Source organism: Leuciscus leuciscus, assembly GCF_965113295.1.
Source record: "Leuciscus leuciscus genome assembly, chromosome: 22".
Classification (NCBI taxonomy): domain Eukaryota; kingdom Metazoa; phylum Chordata; class Actinopteri; order Cypriniformes; family Leuciscidae; genus Leuciscus; species Leuciscus leuciscus.
In genome coordinates this window covers 23,941,593-23,957,053 of record NC_138746.1, presented here as the reverse complement: position 1 = coordinate 23,957,053, position 15,461 = coordinate 23,941,593, and the positions used below count along the sequence as shown (strand labels likewise).

The 15,461-nt window shown below is 38.5% G+C and overlaps 2 protein-coding genes across 6 annotated transcripts in view; one reads left to right on the top strand and one right to left on the bottom strand.

Annotated features, from left to right (window-relative positions):
- slc35f3b (solute carrier family 35 member F3b) overlaps positions 1 to 15,461 on the top strand; it is an 84,433-nt gene that overhangs the window by 39,538 nt on the left and 29,434 nt on the right. The window contains exon 2 of one of the 4 annotated variants that reach the window (XM_082154497.1): positions 3,926 to 4,317. The exons of the other annotated variants lie outside the window; for them this stretch is intronic. The gene's annotated coding sequence lies outside the window, so the exon portion shown is untranslated. The remainder of the gene's footprint in view (positions 1 to 3,925; positions 4,318 to 15,461) is intronic. 4 annotated transcript variants of the gene reach the window in all.
- The window catches only part of LOC309486962 (uncharacterized protein), a 62,332-nt gene continuing 56,680 nt past the window's right edge, over positions 9,810 to 15,461 (bottom strand). The window contains exons 2-5 of one of the 2 annotated variants that reach the window (XM_082154476.1): positions 13,348 to 13,980; positions 12,262 to 12,914; positions 11,314 to 12,128; positions 9,810 to 11,004 (exon numbers count right to left, since the gene is read on the bottom strand). In XM_082154476.1, the coding sequence (XP_082010602.1) occupies positions 11,316 to 12,128; positions 12,262 to 12,914; positions 13,348 to 13,741 (1,860 nt within the window). In that variant the 5' untranslated portion in view covers positions 13,742 to 13,980 and the 3' untranslated portion in view covers positions 9,810 to 11,004; positions 11,314 to 11,315. Of the gene's footprint in view, positions 11,005 to 11,313; positions 12,129 to 12,261; positions 12,915 to 13,347; positions 13,991 to 15,461 lie in introns of those variants that run through there. The other variant, XM_082154477.1, reaches the window with a different exon arrangement.

Sequence of the window (15,461 nt, the reverse complement as noted above, 5' to 3'; positions counted from 1 at the left end):
TGACATGAATAATAATAGTATTTTTAAATCATACTTTTTATTTATCACTTGCAATTTTATAATACATTTTACTGTAGCATTTCTGTGCATATAATAATTTTGTTATTATTGACCACAATAACATCAGGCTGAGTACATGTCACATACTTTACAATTTCCATGATGTATGAACGCTGTACATGCTCTTTCCCCTGATGCTGAGTGGTTGTGTGGTTTTGTTTACGTCTAATATAGTGAATGAAGTGGGATGTTAAACACTCAATGGTCTTTGGTTTCAGCTCTGGCTCAGACCCAAGGGTCCACTCATACTGTTGCAGTGGTTTAGGCCTGCCTGCAGACAAATTCTGGCAGCTTCTATGATTACTAAAAGGTTGATGTTGGCAGTTCAGAGATCTGGTGGGACTTGTGGGCTTTCTTTGAGGTGAGGTACAGAAAACTGAAATGAAAAAGATTTTTAAGATGTCAACACACTTTCTCACATCCTAGCTTAATACTGTGCAAAGACAATTTCAAGTAAACCATTTCCAGGTTGATTTCCCCCAAAATGAAATAAAATGAAAATAGTAGCTATCAGTTTTAGGCTGCTTGGTAAAAATCACATTTACACGCACCCAATGCTAAATAGAGTTATACAGTGTTTAGATATCAGCCTACTTAGTGCTGAGATTCATTTCAGCTCACACGTTGAGCCAGTTGAATCTGTAAACCCGAACCATTCCTCCGTCAGGCGGTAAGTCTAATGCAGGGTGGCAGAAGTAAGAGGCTGTAATAAACCTGCAGTGAGTCATTACACTGATGTGACTCACGCGCCTTCACTGCCAAACTCTTTCTGTTCACATCTTGGCTTTTTGTAAGAACTCTGCGTCTCTGTTTGGTAGCCAGGCCGGGTTTTTTTTTTTTTTTTTGGTACATAACCAACTCTTTAATTGAAGCGTTTTAATCAAATATATTTCACACCAGTCAGCCGTGGCACAAAACATCTATGTTGCTGTGAGTTTTTTTGATGTCTTTCTGACATCAATCAGTTTGATTCAGAGCTTCAGTCTAAGAATAACTTGTGCATGTTGCTCGTGATATGTTTGGGTTTGGATACACGTCATCCAGACTAAGAGGCGTTTTGCGTGAGTGGAAACGGGTGCTTTTGTTTCTTGTTCAGCGCACTAGTGAGGGGGAGAAATCTCATCCAAGCGTCACTTCAAACATATACATTTTCTTGTATGGATTACAGAACATAGATATTCAGGAAGTCTTGAATTTTATATTAATATATATTAACCATTTGACGTGTACAGTCCCTGAAGTTTGGACAGCTTTTTACAGTAAATTTGTGGGGAAATAAGAAAAAGGTTTGGATGAAGTCGTGTTATGCTTCCGACAGCTCGCTTTCTGATCACAATCTACAGAGTGCGTGCACATTTGTCCATTCATTTCCATTTTCGTGAACTTTTAGTTTGTTTCACACTGTCTCATGTTTCCATAGTTCCTATTTTCTTGCTCATCATTGGTTACCAAGGTTTTTAATTGGTTACTCACACCTGTTTCATTTTAGTTCATTAGCTTGTGTATATATTCCCCTGATTTTCAGTTGTTCATTGTCTGGTGTTGTCTACTTTGTACTTTGAGGTTAGTGTGTTTTTGTTTTGTTTAATAAAGTGACTGCTACATTTAGATCCGCTGTGCCTCACATCGTCTTCTTCATCTGATCAAAAATGCTCTGTAGCATTTTATTGATGAGTTTCGGCACACTTGTCTCAGTGTTTACGGACTGAGCTGGATTAGTATAGTATACTTAAGTCGAAAGCTGCAAGTTAACTGTCAGATTCTGGGCACTTCACACTGTCAGGACATTAGCGTGGAAAGCTGTGTCTGGGGAGACACCTGCAGCGCTAGCTCATCAATTAGATTCAGCGGGGGACTTACGCTCTATCTATTATGTATTGATCTAGAACAAGAACGCTGGCGTGACTCCAGTCTGTAAAACTGCAGTCTTTCTTCAGGATTTATAGGCTGTTGTGGAGGAGACAGAGAGGTGGTTGGACTCTGTTCAGTTTAGTCACTGAACAGTGTTTGTATTTGATCAACAGAAAAGAGCCAATGACTCAACAATCCACTTAAACGTCTCCGATGCTCAATACTGCAGTGCACAGCCATACACACACACAGTGGGCGACTGGCAGGGATATGCTTTTCTCTGTCATGTCTATGAGCCGTGAGCAGGGTCACAACAGAGTGTGACATCCCGGGCATCTGTTCCTCTAGCTCAACACTCCAGGGTTCACTGACCTGCAGCACCAAAACACACACACACACACACACAGTTCACAGCCACTTGTTTTCATAGACTTCGACTGACACAAACACAAACGTCGCGTCAGTACTTCTGTCTACTATATTTTCCAGTAGCATCATCATCATCCCCAGACTAATGCTGCCCATCAGATGCTGAAAAAAATAAACCCACCAGAAATGACATTTCTGCATATAGATGGATATGATCTGACCATGATGAGAATGTTTAGACACAACCCCCCAGTTTCACAGACAAGGGTTACGCTAGTCCCAGACTAAAATGTATACGTGAGCTGTTTTAACTGAAAGCAACTTGCACTGGCATATCTTAAAATATGTCAGTGCCCTTGTTTTGTAAGGCATGTTTTTAAAAGCTAGTTAAATATCCTAATTTAACTAAGGTTCTAATCCTGGCTTAATCTAAGCCCTGTCTGTGAAACCAGGCCTATATGTTTAAGTGAGTTGCTGTGTCTTGTAACATGATGCTGAATAATTTTTTTTTTTTTTCTTTAATTGCATAGGAAGAGATTGTCTTCTTACTTTATAAACCTGGAATAGCACCACTGCGGACCATAAGCAGCGAGTCTGAAAACATATGGGTGGTGTCAGCATAAATGATTAGTAATTTATGAGGGCCTTTATCATGCTACAGCACAACATCTGCCATTCTTAGCAATTCTGGACGACTGGAATGCAGAAACATTCACCAAGCTACTAATTTAGCATGTACATTTTGTTGTATAATAAAGAGATTAATGATCAAATTTTTTTTTGAAAATTAAAGATATATTGTAGGTAAAATGCAGGTTAAGCATCTGACACACTGTTGATTGACATGAAATATTTTATAAATATAATAAATGTTTTTTAAATTATTATGCTCACCCGGGATGCATTTATTTGATTAAAAAAATGCAGCAAAACAATGATATTGTGAAAAACTTTTTTAAATTCTGATAATATATTAAAATAAATTATGTATTCCTGTGTTGGCAATGTACAGCATCATAACTCCAGTCTTCAGTGTCACATGGTGCTCAAGAAAAATAATAATAATCTGGAAACACATTACTTAAAGCTTTTATATATAATGCATTATCACAAGTATTTTAATTGCATTAATTATGGCTTGTAATGCACCTTATAATGCATTTTATGATCTTGTGAATTGTAACCGATACATTATTATACTGATCTATTCAATAAACAACCTGAAACAACTTTATGAAAAAATGTAATGCATCATATATCTTACATTATGAATACCTTTGCATTATACATTAAAGCTTTAAGTGAAGTGTAGGGAACAGCATTTATTTAATGTAGAAATCTTTTGTAAAATTCTAAACTAAGCACCACTCTCACTTTTGGCTCAATAAAAGTATTAATTTCTCGAAGAAAGAAAAAAACTTTGAATTGGTAGTATATGTATTTTTGTAGAAAATAGCTAAACAAATGTCTCTTTTTCAATCAGAGGAACCATCATTTCAACATTCATCATTTCAGACAAGCAAAAGAAACCCATTCAAAATCCTGCTGAACATTTTCGAGTTGAACATAAAATCAATGAATCAATGAAAAAAAAACCCATTGTTTTCTGTGATAATAGGCAACATGTCTCTAATTCTTTCAACAGAGCTTAATTTGCATTCAACATGGTAGGCTATATTCCTTCAAGGACACGTAGAGAAATCCACCAAAAGCCGTGCTGTTCCCGAATCCATGGGATGCTGCACTGCAGAGCTGTACCACTGTTACCCAGATGGCAACACAAACATATTTCATCTCTAACTGTTTGAAGTCATGCACTCACTGATGTCCCAGACACGCTCATGATGCCATTACAAAATAGCATGGACCTGCTCCGTATTGCGTGTGTGACAGAGAAGGCTGTGCTCTTTCATGCTGGTTGAGCTCTGTGCAGAGTTGGCTCTACAAAGAACTGGCAGTTATCAGCAAGAGAGATCTGCACTGCAGAGACAAACATTGAAAGGAGGAAAGCTACGAAAGACTACGTAAAGCTCACAGGTGCGTTCAAAATAGGGCAAGAAAAGGGTTCTAGGTGTGTGTGCACAATTTAAGCTACGTCCCAACTGGATACATTTAAAAACACATTTTTTCTCTACGTTTTGGCATTCTGTCCACATTGAGAAACAGTGTTTTTGTCCTGCTAATAGCTTTTTTGAAGACACTCTCCCTATGTGGATAGATTTGAAAATGCTGTTTTCACATTGTAGTGTGGAATGAGAAAACTGTTTTTGAAACTGTGTTTGAAAGCGATGATGCAGTTTTAGGGGCTGTTTATACGACACCGTTTTCAATTTAAAACTGAAAACATTTTATGCGTTTTGGTCGTTTATTTACACGACAACTGTGTTTTGGGGGCCTAAAAACGTGCAAAAAAAGTGACGTTTTTTTAAAAACTTTGCCGTTATCATCTCAGTGTAAACAACAAAAACGTGCATTTGTGAAACCGGTGACATCATGCGTATTCCGTGTCTATAGGCACAAAGTGTTTCTTTACAAAGTGGCATTGCCAACTACTGGCCTGGCATGTGTAATACAGTGTTTTTCATCTTTTTACTGGATCTGTGTGAACGGGATCATTTTGATAATGTTGTCGTCTGTACGCGAAAAACACAAAGGAAAAAACGTTTCCATTTTTAGTGCATCGTTGTCGTGTTATCGTACCCTAAGGCACATTGTACTGATAGATATCTATGTTTGTACCAGTATATGTGCTAGGCTATATTATATGTAAAGCTAAAGATAATTGTTACTTTTTACAACCTTCCTATTACAGGTACATTACTGCAAAGATGACAAAAATGTACTCACAATTGCTGCTCTGCGGCAAAACATGAGAGCAATTACGTTTTAGATGATTATTACGTTACATGGAATGACGATAGAGTGTGACCAGGTCACACAAGTAATTGGTGAGATATTTTGCTAAATAAAATAATCATGCCAGAACTGAAGAACAGCGTAATAACTTTATTATGTCTGGTGATCTTTTGTATCATGTCAGTGAGCTTTTATTATGTTTTTTTGCATTTACAGTAAGATGATTTAATAATTTTCCGACGTTTCAGCATGGACGAGAAACTTTTGGAAAACGCTGGTATGGACAGAGAGAGTTGAAATGCAAACACCATTTTCAGTTGTATCCAAATTAATGTAGAAGTAGCCTCCATTTATTTTTACGTCAAAAATAGAACGGAACACCAGTTTACTGTCAGGGATTTGTCGTGTCAGGTCGCACTGCATCCCGTGTAGACAGTATTAGTGATTACAATGGGTTCAATTGTCTTTTGTCTCGTCGCGTTGTGCCACTCGCGTCTGGTTCCCGGTCTTAGAGTCAGTTATAAGGCATATGTCACTTCAAAATTATGCATGAATGTATGAGCATGCATTGGCACATTATTATCCTAGAATAGGGAATCATAAGGATAATCATGAGCATCTGTTCTTCTACAAAAGGCTCATATTTCGTGGCAGTCACACTAAGCAATCATCTGACTTTATGACTTCCTCAAGATGGTTGCAGTTACCATTATTTTTCATCCAGCATTTTTAAGACTCGCCATTGTGGGCTGTAGACATATTTTGGCTAACGCAGGAAGTAGGGTGAAAGATGACTCATTAAATCTTAATAATTTTCCATTGCTTTTGGGTTCAGATTGTGTGCTCATTACACCAGCACCTACCAAATGTCATTCCCTGCCACTTATTTTTTCCTTTTCTTTTTTAAGATCACTATGTCACAGTATTTGCTGAGTCTGGGTCACAGAGGCTCTGATTCAAGTCTGTCACATCTTTGAGGCTGTACTTTTATGTCATTTTGTGACCGAGAGCCCTGACCGCGGCCCTCATTGCCGATGCACTTTGTCTGTGCTCCTCTTGACACGTCGATTCATTTTGTAATGCTTTTTGTGAGAAACACTCACTTGCCTGATTCAACATCAAGCCTCTGGCGCAGACCGATTTCAATCTTCCCTGTCAAAAAGAAGAACTGTTACTTGAAGCCATGAAATAAAACCCCATGAAAATAGAAATTGAAATAGAACCCTTCAGAAGTGTTCATGCATAAAAAAAGGGAATGGCAATGCTAGCTTCGAATTGGAGTCTTGACAAATTATTCTCTTTGTTTGTTTTACAACAATGACCGAAAAACACTATTGTAATCTTCAAAATAGTAATTATGGCATTTTCAAACTTTTTGATGCCAACTACCCCCAAACATGATTATTCTCTTTGTGAAAGACCAGCATTTAAAGGCAGGGTTTTTTATAATCAATTTATGTTACATTTATACTACTATACAAAATTTACAATACTCATTTGTACTGACAATTTATACTACCAAATTTAATTTAAAGGGGCGGTATAATGCCATTTTCACAAGATGTAAAATGTGTCTTTGATATCCCCAGAGTGTGTATGTTAAGTTTTAGTTCAAAATACCCCACAGATATTTTTTTATAGCATGTTAAAGTTGTCACTTTTTGAGGGCGAGCAAAAAAACGCACTGTTTTGTGTCTGTTCCTTTAAATGCAAATGAGCTGATGCTCCCGGCACAGAGGGCAGAGCTTCAAGAGCTTGTGTCCTTTTACCTCACAGACATGCACTGAAAATGTCAAAAAAAACTAGCCTTTTATGTTCAAACCGGAGTCAGATGATGTCAACGGAGTCAATGATGGAGAGACTCAAGAAGAAGTGACAACATGTAGAATGCAACAGGACGTTTCTGAATGGTTAGTTGATGAATTTGTGTAGCTTATGTGTAATTATCTTCTGGTCATTGATTAGCATATTCTGTCTTGATAATCTATAAATCGTGTTCCGGGGGCGGGGTTTATGTAAATTTTAGGGTTGGTGATGTCACTAACCCTGGAGGAATGTCTTGTAGTCCCTACCAGCCGTTTGTTGTAGTCCTAATAGGGGTGCACCGAAATTTCGGCCGCCGAAAATGTTCGGCCGAAAATTGCATTAAAAAACCAGCCGAAAACGTAAACCGAAAATGAATGTCACCCGCCCCTCCCATCCGTGCGCAAGCGCTTAGGTTTCACTCACGGTCGAGCTGTTATCACGCGTCTGCCTATCAAAGAATGTCAGAGGGCTGTCACTTATTGCACAATCGATCGGACCAACCAACACAAGTTTTGAAAACGAAAATAGGGAATCGATTTTAACGGCCTTCTCTCGGAGCGCGTCCAGCTCGTCACGATACGCCCGCAGCAAACGCGCGTCACACAACAACTGCAGGTTCTGACCAAGCGTGCCGCACAAGCCCTGAAAAGTGAAGCCAAAACGTCTCGATCGCCCCCCGGTGACTGGTCCTAGTATAGGTCATAAGCCCCGCCTCCCCGTGTTATTCAACTAAACTATAGTGAGACCAACTAAACAATTAAATTACACTTCAAATATCTTTTTTCCAAAGGTGGTTTCTTTCATTTGCTGTCGTTTTTATCACGCTGATGTAAGTTCAAGTGTCTGTTTCAAAAATAAGTTGATTTTTAGTTAGTTACGTGATGCGGTGGTGTAACGTCATGATTGACAGCTGTGATTGACAGGTTCTCTGAGCGAAGTAGTCACTGAAGCACCAACGGACATTTTTTCGGGATCTTCTGAGGACTGAGGAGATTGTGTTTACTTTATTTTAACAAGCCTCTCATCGTACTGCAATCAATTTTTTTAAAAGTGTGCAGAATCCACTCTCCCTGAGTGCATTCTGCAAGAGTGAGGGCGGAGCGTTGATTTCGCGGCTTTACTTCCTGCTCACTACTGCGCAGGTCTGGTCCCGAAATCGCTACTGCGCAGACTCAAGTTCCAATATGTCAGCGCCATATCGGGACTCTGGCGGCTTCAGTTCTCATCAATGGAAGAGAGCGAAGGGGCGTCGTCCATCTTTTTTTACAGTCTATGGTTCTGACACACACACACACACACACAGCCTGTTTCTGCATAATATAGTGCATAATATGTAGCCTTCAGTAATGTTTTTCATTGATGTTATGGCAGTCCACATTGGTGACTTGTGCCCTCAAGCGCCCTCTTTACGTTCGTCTTAATGCCTGTTTAGTTGTCCGTGAATTTGCCATTATTTGGTGTTGAAAACGGATCAACGCCAAATATAGGCAATTTACTAACGATTCAATGAACACTTATGTCTCAAAAATCGAACAGGATTTTTTTCACAAAAGTGACAGCCCTTTTTTTGCACAACTTTTAAAAAACTATTTTATTTGATGCAACATAAAACTTGAAGAATAATATTATTTGGTATTATTATTTATATTTATTGTTAAAAATATTTTATGTTTTGTTATGTAACTGTTAATAAAAGTTTGATTATTATATTATGATTTTTCATTTCAGATCCATTAAATTCAAGCAATAAAAAAAAAAATTATAATCAAAAAAAAAAAAAAAAAAATATATATATAGTATACGTTTTTAAAAGAAGCCATTTTCGGCTTCAGTTTCGGTTTTCGGCCAAGTGCATCCTAAATTTTCGGTTTCGGCCCAGAATTTTCATTTCGGTGCATCACTAGTCCTTAACTTTAAAAGTGAATATCTCCCTTTGCTTTGAACTTTGAGCATTGCAACTTTCCAGATGTTGTTTATGCTCAAACAGCAATGTTACACACTAAGTTAGAAAAGTGAAATCATAATCAACCACCCCTTTAAATGAAATAAAATAAGTGTAATACTTTTGTCATAATTATCTCATTAGTCTCTCAGCAGAATGGAATAATCCCACTTTTAGAAAGGAGTAGTAAATAATATGAGTAGTAAGTAAGTAATAATGTAAGATTCTTGGAACATTCCCTCTATTTTTCACACTTTTTTTATCTTAAATTCTTCACTTTCCTCCTTGACCTCAGTCTAATGGTGAAAAATGGAAATAGAAATTGCCATTAACTTCACTTAATCCTTTAGAAATTACATCAGAAGGCTTCCATGAGAACCTTTTTAAATCATTTTAAATTGCTATGAAGGTAAAAAAAAAAGAAGGTCAAGTCATTAGCAGTAAGTGACATTCTGATTTAGACTCCATCAGTTCTGCTAAAGACGTCCTTCTGAAGTCAAGAGTCAAGGACTTTCTCTCACTGTTAATTACACAGAATATCTTTGCAAAAACTGCATTAATTGATGATAATATGATAAAATAGTCTCATTAACATCTCCTTATAGCAGCCGAATCACATGCTTATTTTTTCCACATGCATATTGTTTTGATGGTACAGGGCAGAGCTATGGAATTACTATTATTATTATAAATAAGATATCATTTATTTATTTTATTCTCTCATAATAATAATGATGATTATTATTATTATATATATATATTATTCTCTCATAAATAATAACAATAATATATAATTTTTGTATATATGAAGAGTGCAGATGCCTCTAAGTGCCATCTGAAATTTTCTTCTAGAATGATCATTTTTATAAAGCTTGTATATTAAGTTAAGTAATTTCACTTAAATGACAATTAATAGGTAATTTGCATTGCCATTTAAGTGAAATTATTTAACTTAAATATACGAGATCATTCTAGAAGAAAATTTCAGATGGCACTTATAGGCTTTTGCATCTGAACTCTTCATATTATATATTAGGGGTGGAACGGTACACAGAAGTCACGGTTCGGTTCATACCTCGGTTCAGACATCACGGTTCGGTGCGAGTTCGGTACAATGGAGGGAAAAGCAAAACAAAAATGCAGAAGGCTTGTGCATGTCTCAGGCTGTACCACCAAAGGAAAATAAATTACTTAAAGGGTCATGAAACCCCCTCTTTCAGCTGTCATCACCAGGGGACTGTCATCACCAGTGGCCCAAGCATATCGACTGTCACTAAAAATCAGTGCTAACACGTGAGGAAATGCTAGATTTTTTTATAGCTGGCAAAGTTAAAGTCTAATGAAATACACGGACACTTTATTTTTGTCCTTTCAAAAGTAACTGAATGCCCTGCTACATATATTAGCCTACTACAGTAATCATAATTGTATTTAAAACATATAAATGTACATGTATATGTATAGTTATGTCATTATAAAATATATATTTGTTTATATACACACTATAAATGCATATATTTGAAAATAATACATTTTCCGCTTAAAAAAAATAAAATGTTCCGTACACAGGGTGACCACCTGCTAATAAGCCCAAGGGGGGACAAGGGGTATGTTTCTGAGGGACAATGTGGGACTGCCCCACGGGCAGACTCACTGAAAGTGGTTTACCCATTTCTAGCACATACCACCTTACATGGTATATTAATAATGCCCTATTCTCCTAAACGTGTAATTGCTGATGTATGCTCATGAATAGGCCAACCAATGTGTATTTTTTTCTAAATAAAGATTCATAATATTTTGAACATTCAATGAATTGACAGATGCACTTCCACTTACAATTTACTTTAGCTATTTAATTTTATTTATTTTTCGTTACAATTTATTCACTTTAAATAAGTTATAATATAAAAGTATAGGATTAACAGGAATTGTAGTTGCTCAACACCACAGGAACAGTTAAAAAAAAAAAAGTCTTAACTCACAACTCCAGAGGTCCATGGAACGAGAAGGGGGAGGAAGGATGGTGAACTTGCATGTTAGTAAAGGCAGGCGCAGGGGGGGGGGAACTGTTCAGTGTTCTGGGGACACCTTTAGGACTCAAACCTTTTCACCAGCATCTGAATCAAATAAGGAAGAAAGATAAGAGACAGAATTAAAGCAACATTCATTTTTATGATAAGCTTCCAAATGGTTTTCCAGTATAGACAGAGGAGTGCAAACCCATCACCATCACAAGGTGACAACAATACAAAAAGGTGCCAAGATACAATCCTATGCAAAACAATGACATATTTTGACCTTAAAGGCTACTGTTTCCTAAAAGTGACACATTTGACACATTACACCCTGTAGACAGTCCACCAATATTCAAAATCAATCAAACTTCATCTTAGACAAATGGGGTCTTACATAACTAGGTTTCTTACCTTCAGGTTTCTTCTTGAACTTGTATTTCTTGTTGGAGCGTACAGCATTGAGGAGAAGCTTCTCTTTCACTACATAAGTGTAGAAGACCTTGCAACTGAATGTGAAGTTGCTCTTCACCTGGATTTCTGACTTGATGAGGTTTACAGAACATCTGTTCCTTGTGTCCGTCCAGCATCCTGTCATCAGTGAAAAGACCCTCTCCACTGAAGCATTGGTGATTGGTACACTCAAGAGGAAAGAAAGCTAATGCTGTCATGTTTGGTGTGTGTGTGTGTGTGTGTGTGTGTGTGTGTGTGTGTGTGTGTGTGTGTGTGTGTGTGTGTGTGTGTGTGAGTAAGGTGGCCCACTTCTCCACGACTGGAGCTCCAGTCTGCACGATGGCCTGTTGGTGTGGCAGAACGACACAATACTCATCATATAGCGCATCCATGTCCAACTTCTTGCTTAGCTGCAGGACCTCTACAGCTTCACAGAGATGGGAGAAGTTGAATGGGCTCTTCTTTAGTGCCAGGCTAGCCACTTTCTTCTGGTAGTTGGAGTCTGAGAAGTCATAGCGCTGCTCCAGATAGGTGAGAGAGGACTGGTAGAAGTTGCACATGTCCTCTCTGAGCACAGCTGCCTGTCTGTCTGGAAACTGCTGGAGGAGTACACCCATCTGGGCCCCAAAGAAACCATCACTCTGTCGTTGCTGTAGCTTGGTTTTTAGGGTGAACATCATATCGTAGAGCTCACAGACAGTCCCATCTTCTCGCTCCAGCACCAGCACAGTGTCGTGGAAAATTTTCAGCGCATTGCTAAGGAAGGACAGGTAAACCTAAAAGTAGTAAGGAGAGTCAATGATACTGTGTGCTGGCACTGTTTGCATTATCATCATTTCTCTAATCCCTGTTTCATGTAATAATATTTAGATGAAAAAAAAAAAGTTGAGTGCAATTAAAATGAATTACCTGTAGATCAAGGGGGTTGCCCTCACCATCCTGGTCATCCTTGAACAGCAGCCATAGTGACTTTGGGCACTGGTCCTCTCCCAATGAGAGAAAGTAGGTCTTGATAGGAGCCCAGCTGTCGTGAAGCCTCTTCACTGCAGGCCACAAGCTCAGCCATCTTGTGGGCACATGTCTAAGCAGGGACTGGTACTCTATCTCCACAAAGGTGTGAATTGACTTAAGTTCATCAATTCGTTTGGTAGATGAGGAGAAGTGGCTAAAGGTCTTGTTGACGACATTTTCTATGTCGATATTTAGCCGATCTCCTGCGTGTTTTGCACTGTTGTGAACGATGTGGGCCACACAGTTTGCGTTCAAAATGCAATTGTTGTTCTCTTTCAGTTTCTGGAAGACAGAGTTGTATCTCCCGTAATTCAGACTAGCATTGTCAGCGGAATACGCAGATATCATGTCTAGTCCCAGTCCGTTTTTCTCCAGCTTGGTGACTATCTGGTTGTGGATCGCGGCAGATGTTTCATCACTGTCATCATAGAAATCAAGGACCTTCGTCTGTACCCCCAAGTCTGGCGTCCAGTAACGCACTGACAGTGGGAAGAGCTTGGTGGTCCCATGATTGGAGGCATCTGAAGCCACTGAGAAGAATGGCGTGTGGGCTGTGGAGACACACACAGATGGGATGAACTTAAAAGAGATTCTCTAAAAACAGATTATTATAAAAAACACAAGAGACTGCTTTACTGTTTTGATCATTATTGATTTTATATAAATATTATCTATAGAAATATTTATACCTTTTCAAAAATTATAGTTGCTTTTGTTTGTTTAGTTTGGGAGATAACCAATGTTATTAACGAAATGTTGCTCACAATCATGTAAGGATACACAGAGCCTGGTTTCACGAAGGCATGGATGAGCAGCATTATGTTAGCTAACGTTAGCTACTGATGCAATTTCAGTGAACTGAAGGAAAAGTTGACTTTTAACATACCAGTAGAAGAAGATGATTAGCTAACATTAGCTAGCTAACGTTAGACAAATAGCTAACACACAACAATGTTACATCCATGAACATAACTTTAACTTTACCTTTGGTTGTTGCCTCTCGTTGCTCATTCAGTGGTCTTCTGAGGACTTTCAAGCAATCTTCGACGGAGGTAGGGGCAAGCACATCCGTGACAATGGCTTCTGCCTTCGTCCGACCACAGGCCTTCCTCTTGGCAATGTCCGAGTCCGGATAAATGGTTGGGGCTAGCTTTGTGCCACAATCTCCTGCTCGATATGATGTAGCGTGTAGGACAGTGTGATACACACTCGTCACCTCTGCAGCAGTCACTTTGTCAGCTAGAAAGTCGTTTTTAGGTCGGAGGAAAGCATCCATAGATTTGGATGTCTCTTTCTGTTGGACACGTTTCTTGTGAGTCTCCGTGAGTCTGTGTCGTTTGACATCGTATTCCCCTCCATGTCCGATTGAGAAGGACATTTTGCAAAGGTCACAAAAAGCCCTCTATGTATCCCCCTCAACACCTTTTAGCCACAAATATTCATTTTCCCAGTCTTTCTTTTACCCACACCTTCTCTATTTAATTGATGATGGCGGTGCCTCAGACTCAGTCTCTTTCTCCATTTTTTCGAATTGGAAAGCACGCGCCTCTGCGCGCGCGCGCGCACACACACAAATATAAGTAAACACTTTGCGACTTTTCGATCGCGCCCACGCCTCTCCCTCTCCCTCTCCCTCTCCCTCTCCCTCTCCCTCTCCCTCTCCCTCTCCCTCTCTCAGTAGTTCCGCATTACATTAATTGATTTGCACGCGAGTTTTATTTATTTTTATACCGTGTATTCTCCGTGTAAATTTAAGCACCGAACCATGACGCCCGTACGTTTCGGTTCAATACGAATAACGTTACATGACCGTTCCACCCCTTTAAGCTACTGATAGGACAAACCAGAAATAATTAAACAATGCATCACTGATATGGAATAAGAAAATAGCATGATTACAAAGTCTAACATTAGCCTTTTTTTGAACTGTCATTATGAAATGTATTATAATTTTAATTTTACAATAGCTCGAATTAATATGAAATAATGTTATTTTCTAAATACTGTATGCGCTAAACAATGATGTACATAAAAAAAAAAACACCTGATTTATTTTTTAATCTAATTCCCTGACATCATATTTCATATGTTACAAAAACAGCATTTTTCCACCTTAGAAACATTGCTAAGCTACGTAATATGCTATCAGTTTCTGATGCAGAAAAGTTAGTTCATGCATTCATGACCTCGAGACTAGATTACTGTAATGCTTTATTAGCTGGTTGTCCTGCATCCTCAATAAACAAGCTACAGTTAGTCCAAAATGCCGCCGCTAGAGTTCTTACTAGATCAAGAAAATATGATCATATAACACCGATTTTATCATCACTGCATTGGTTACCTATAAAGTTCCGTATTAATTACAAGGTATTGCTACTGACCTATAAAGCCCTAAACGGCTTAGCTCCAGTCTATTTAACGGATCTTTTATCACCCTATAATCCATCGCGCTCTTTAAGATCACTAAATTCAAGGCTTTTGGTCATACCTAGGATATCCAGAACCACCAAAGGAGGGAGAGCATTCTCACATTTGGCTCCAAAACTCTGGAATAGTCTTCCTGATACTGTTCGTTGCTCAGACTCGCTCTCCCAGTTTAAAACTAGATTAAAGTCGCATCTCTTCAGCCAGGCATTCATATAATCCTACAGTTCAAACTACAATCCGGCCTCTAGCTCATAAATGCCAGAGGAGAACTGGCCCCCGACTGAGCCTGGGTTCTCCCAAGGTTTTTTTTTCTCCATTAGGTCACCTGATGGAGTTTTAGGACACCATTAGGTCACTTGATGAAGTTTTTCGGTTCCTTGCCACTGTTGCCTTTGGCTTGCTCAGTTGGGGATATTTTGGGGATATTTAATTTAATTTTATCAATCAATAAATTCCTCTTGAAACAAACTTTGTTGTATTATTTTAATTTAATACTGTGAAGCTGCTTTGATACAATCTGTATTGTGAAAAGCGCTATACAAATAAACTTGACTTGACTTGACTTGACATTCCCCGCTTCTGATTTGCAGACACACTGAGGGGGCGGGGCATTACGTAAACAACGACAAACGAAATGGCCAATCATTTCGCAAGAACGCGAGTATTTTGCA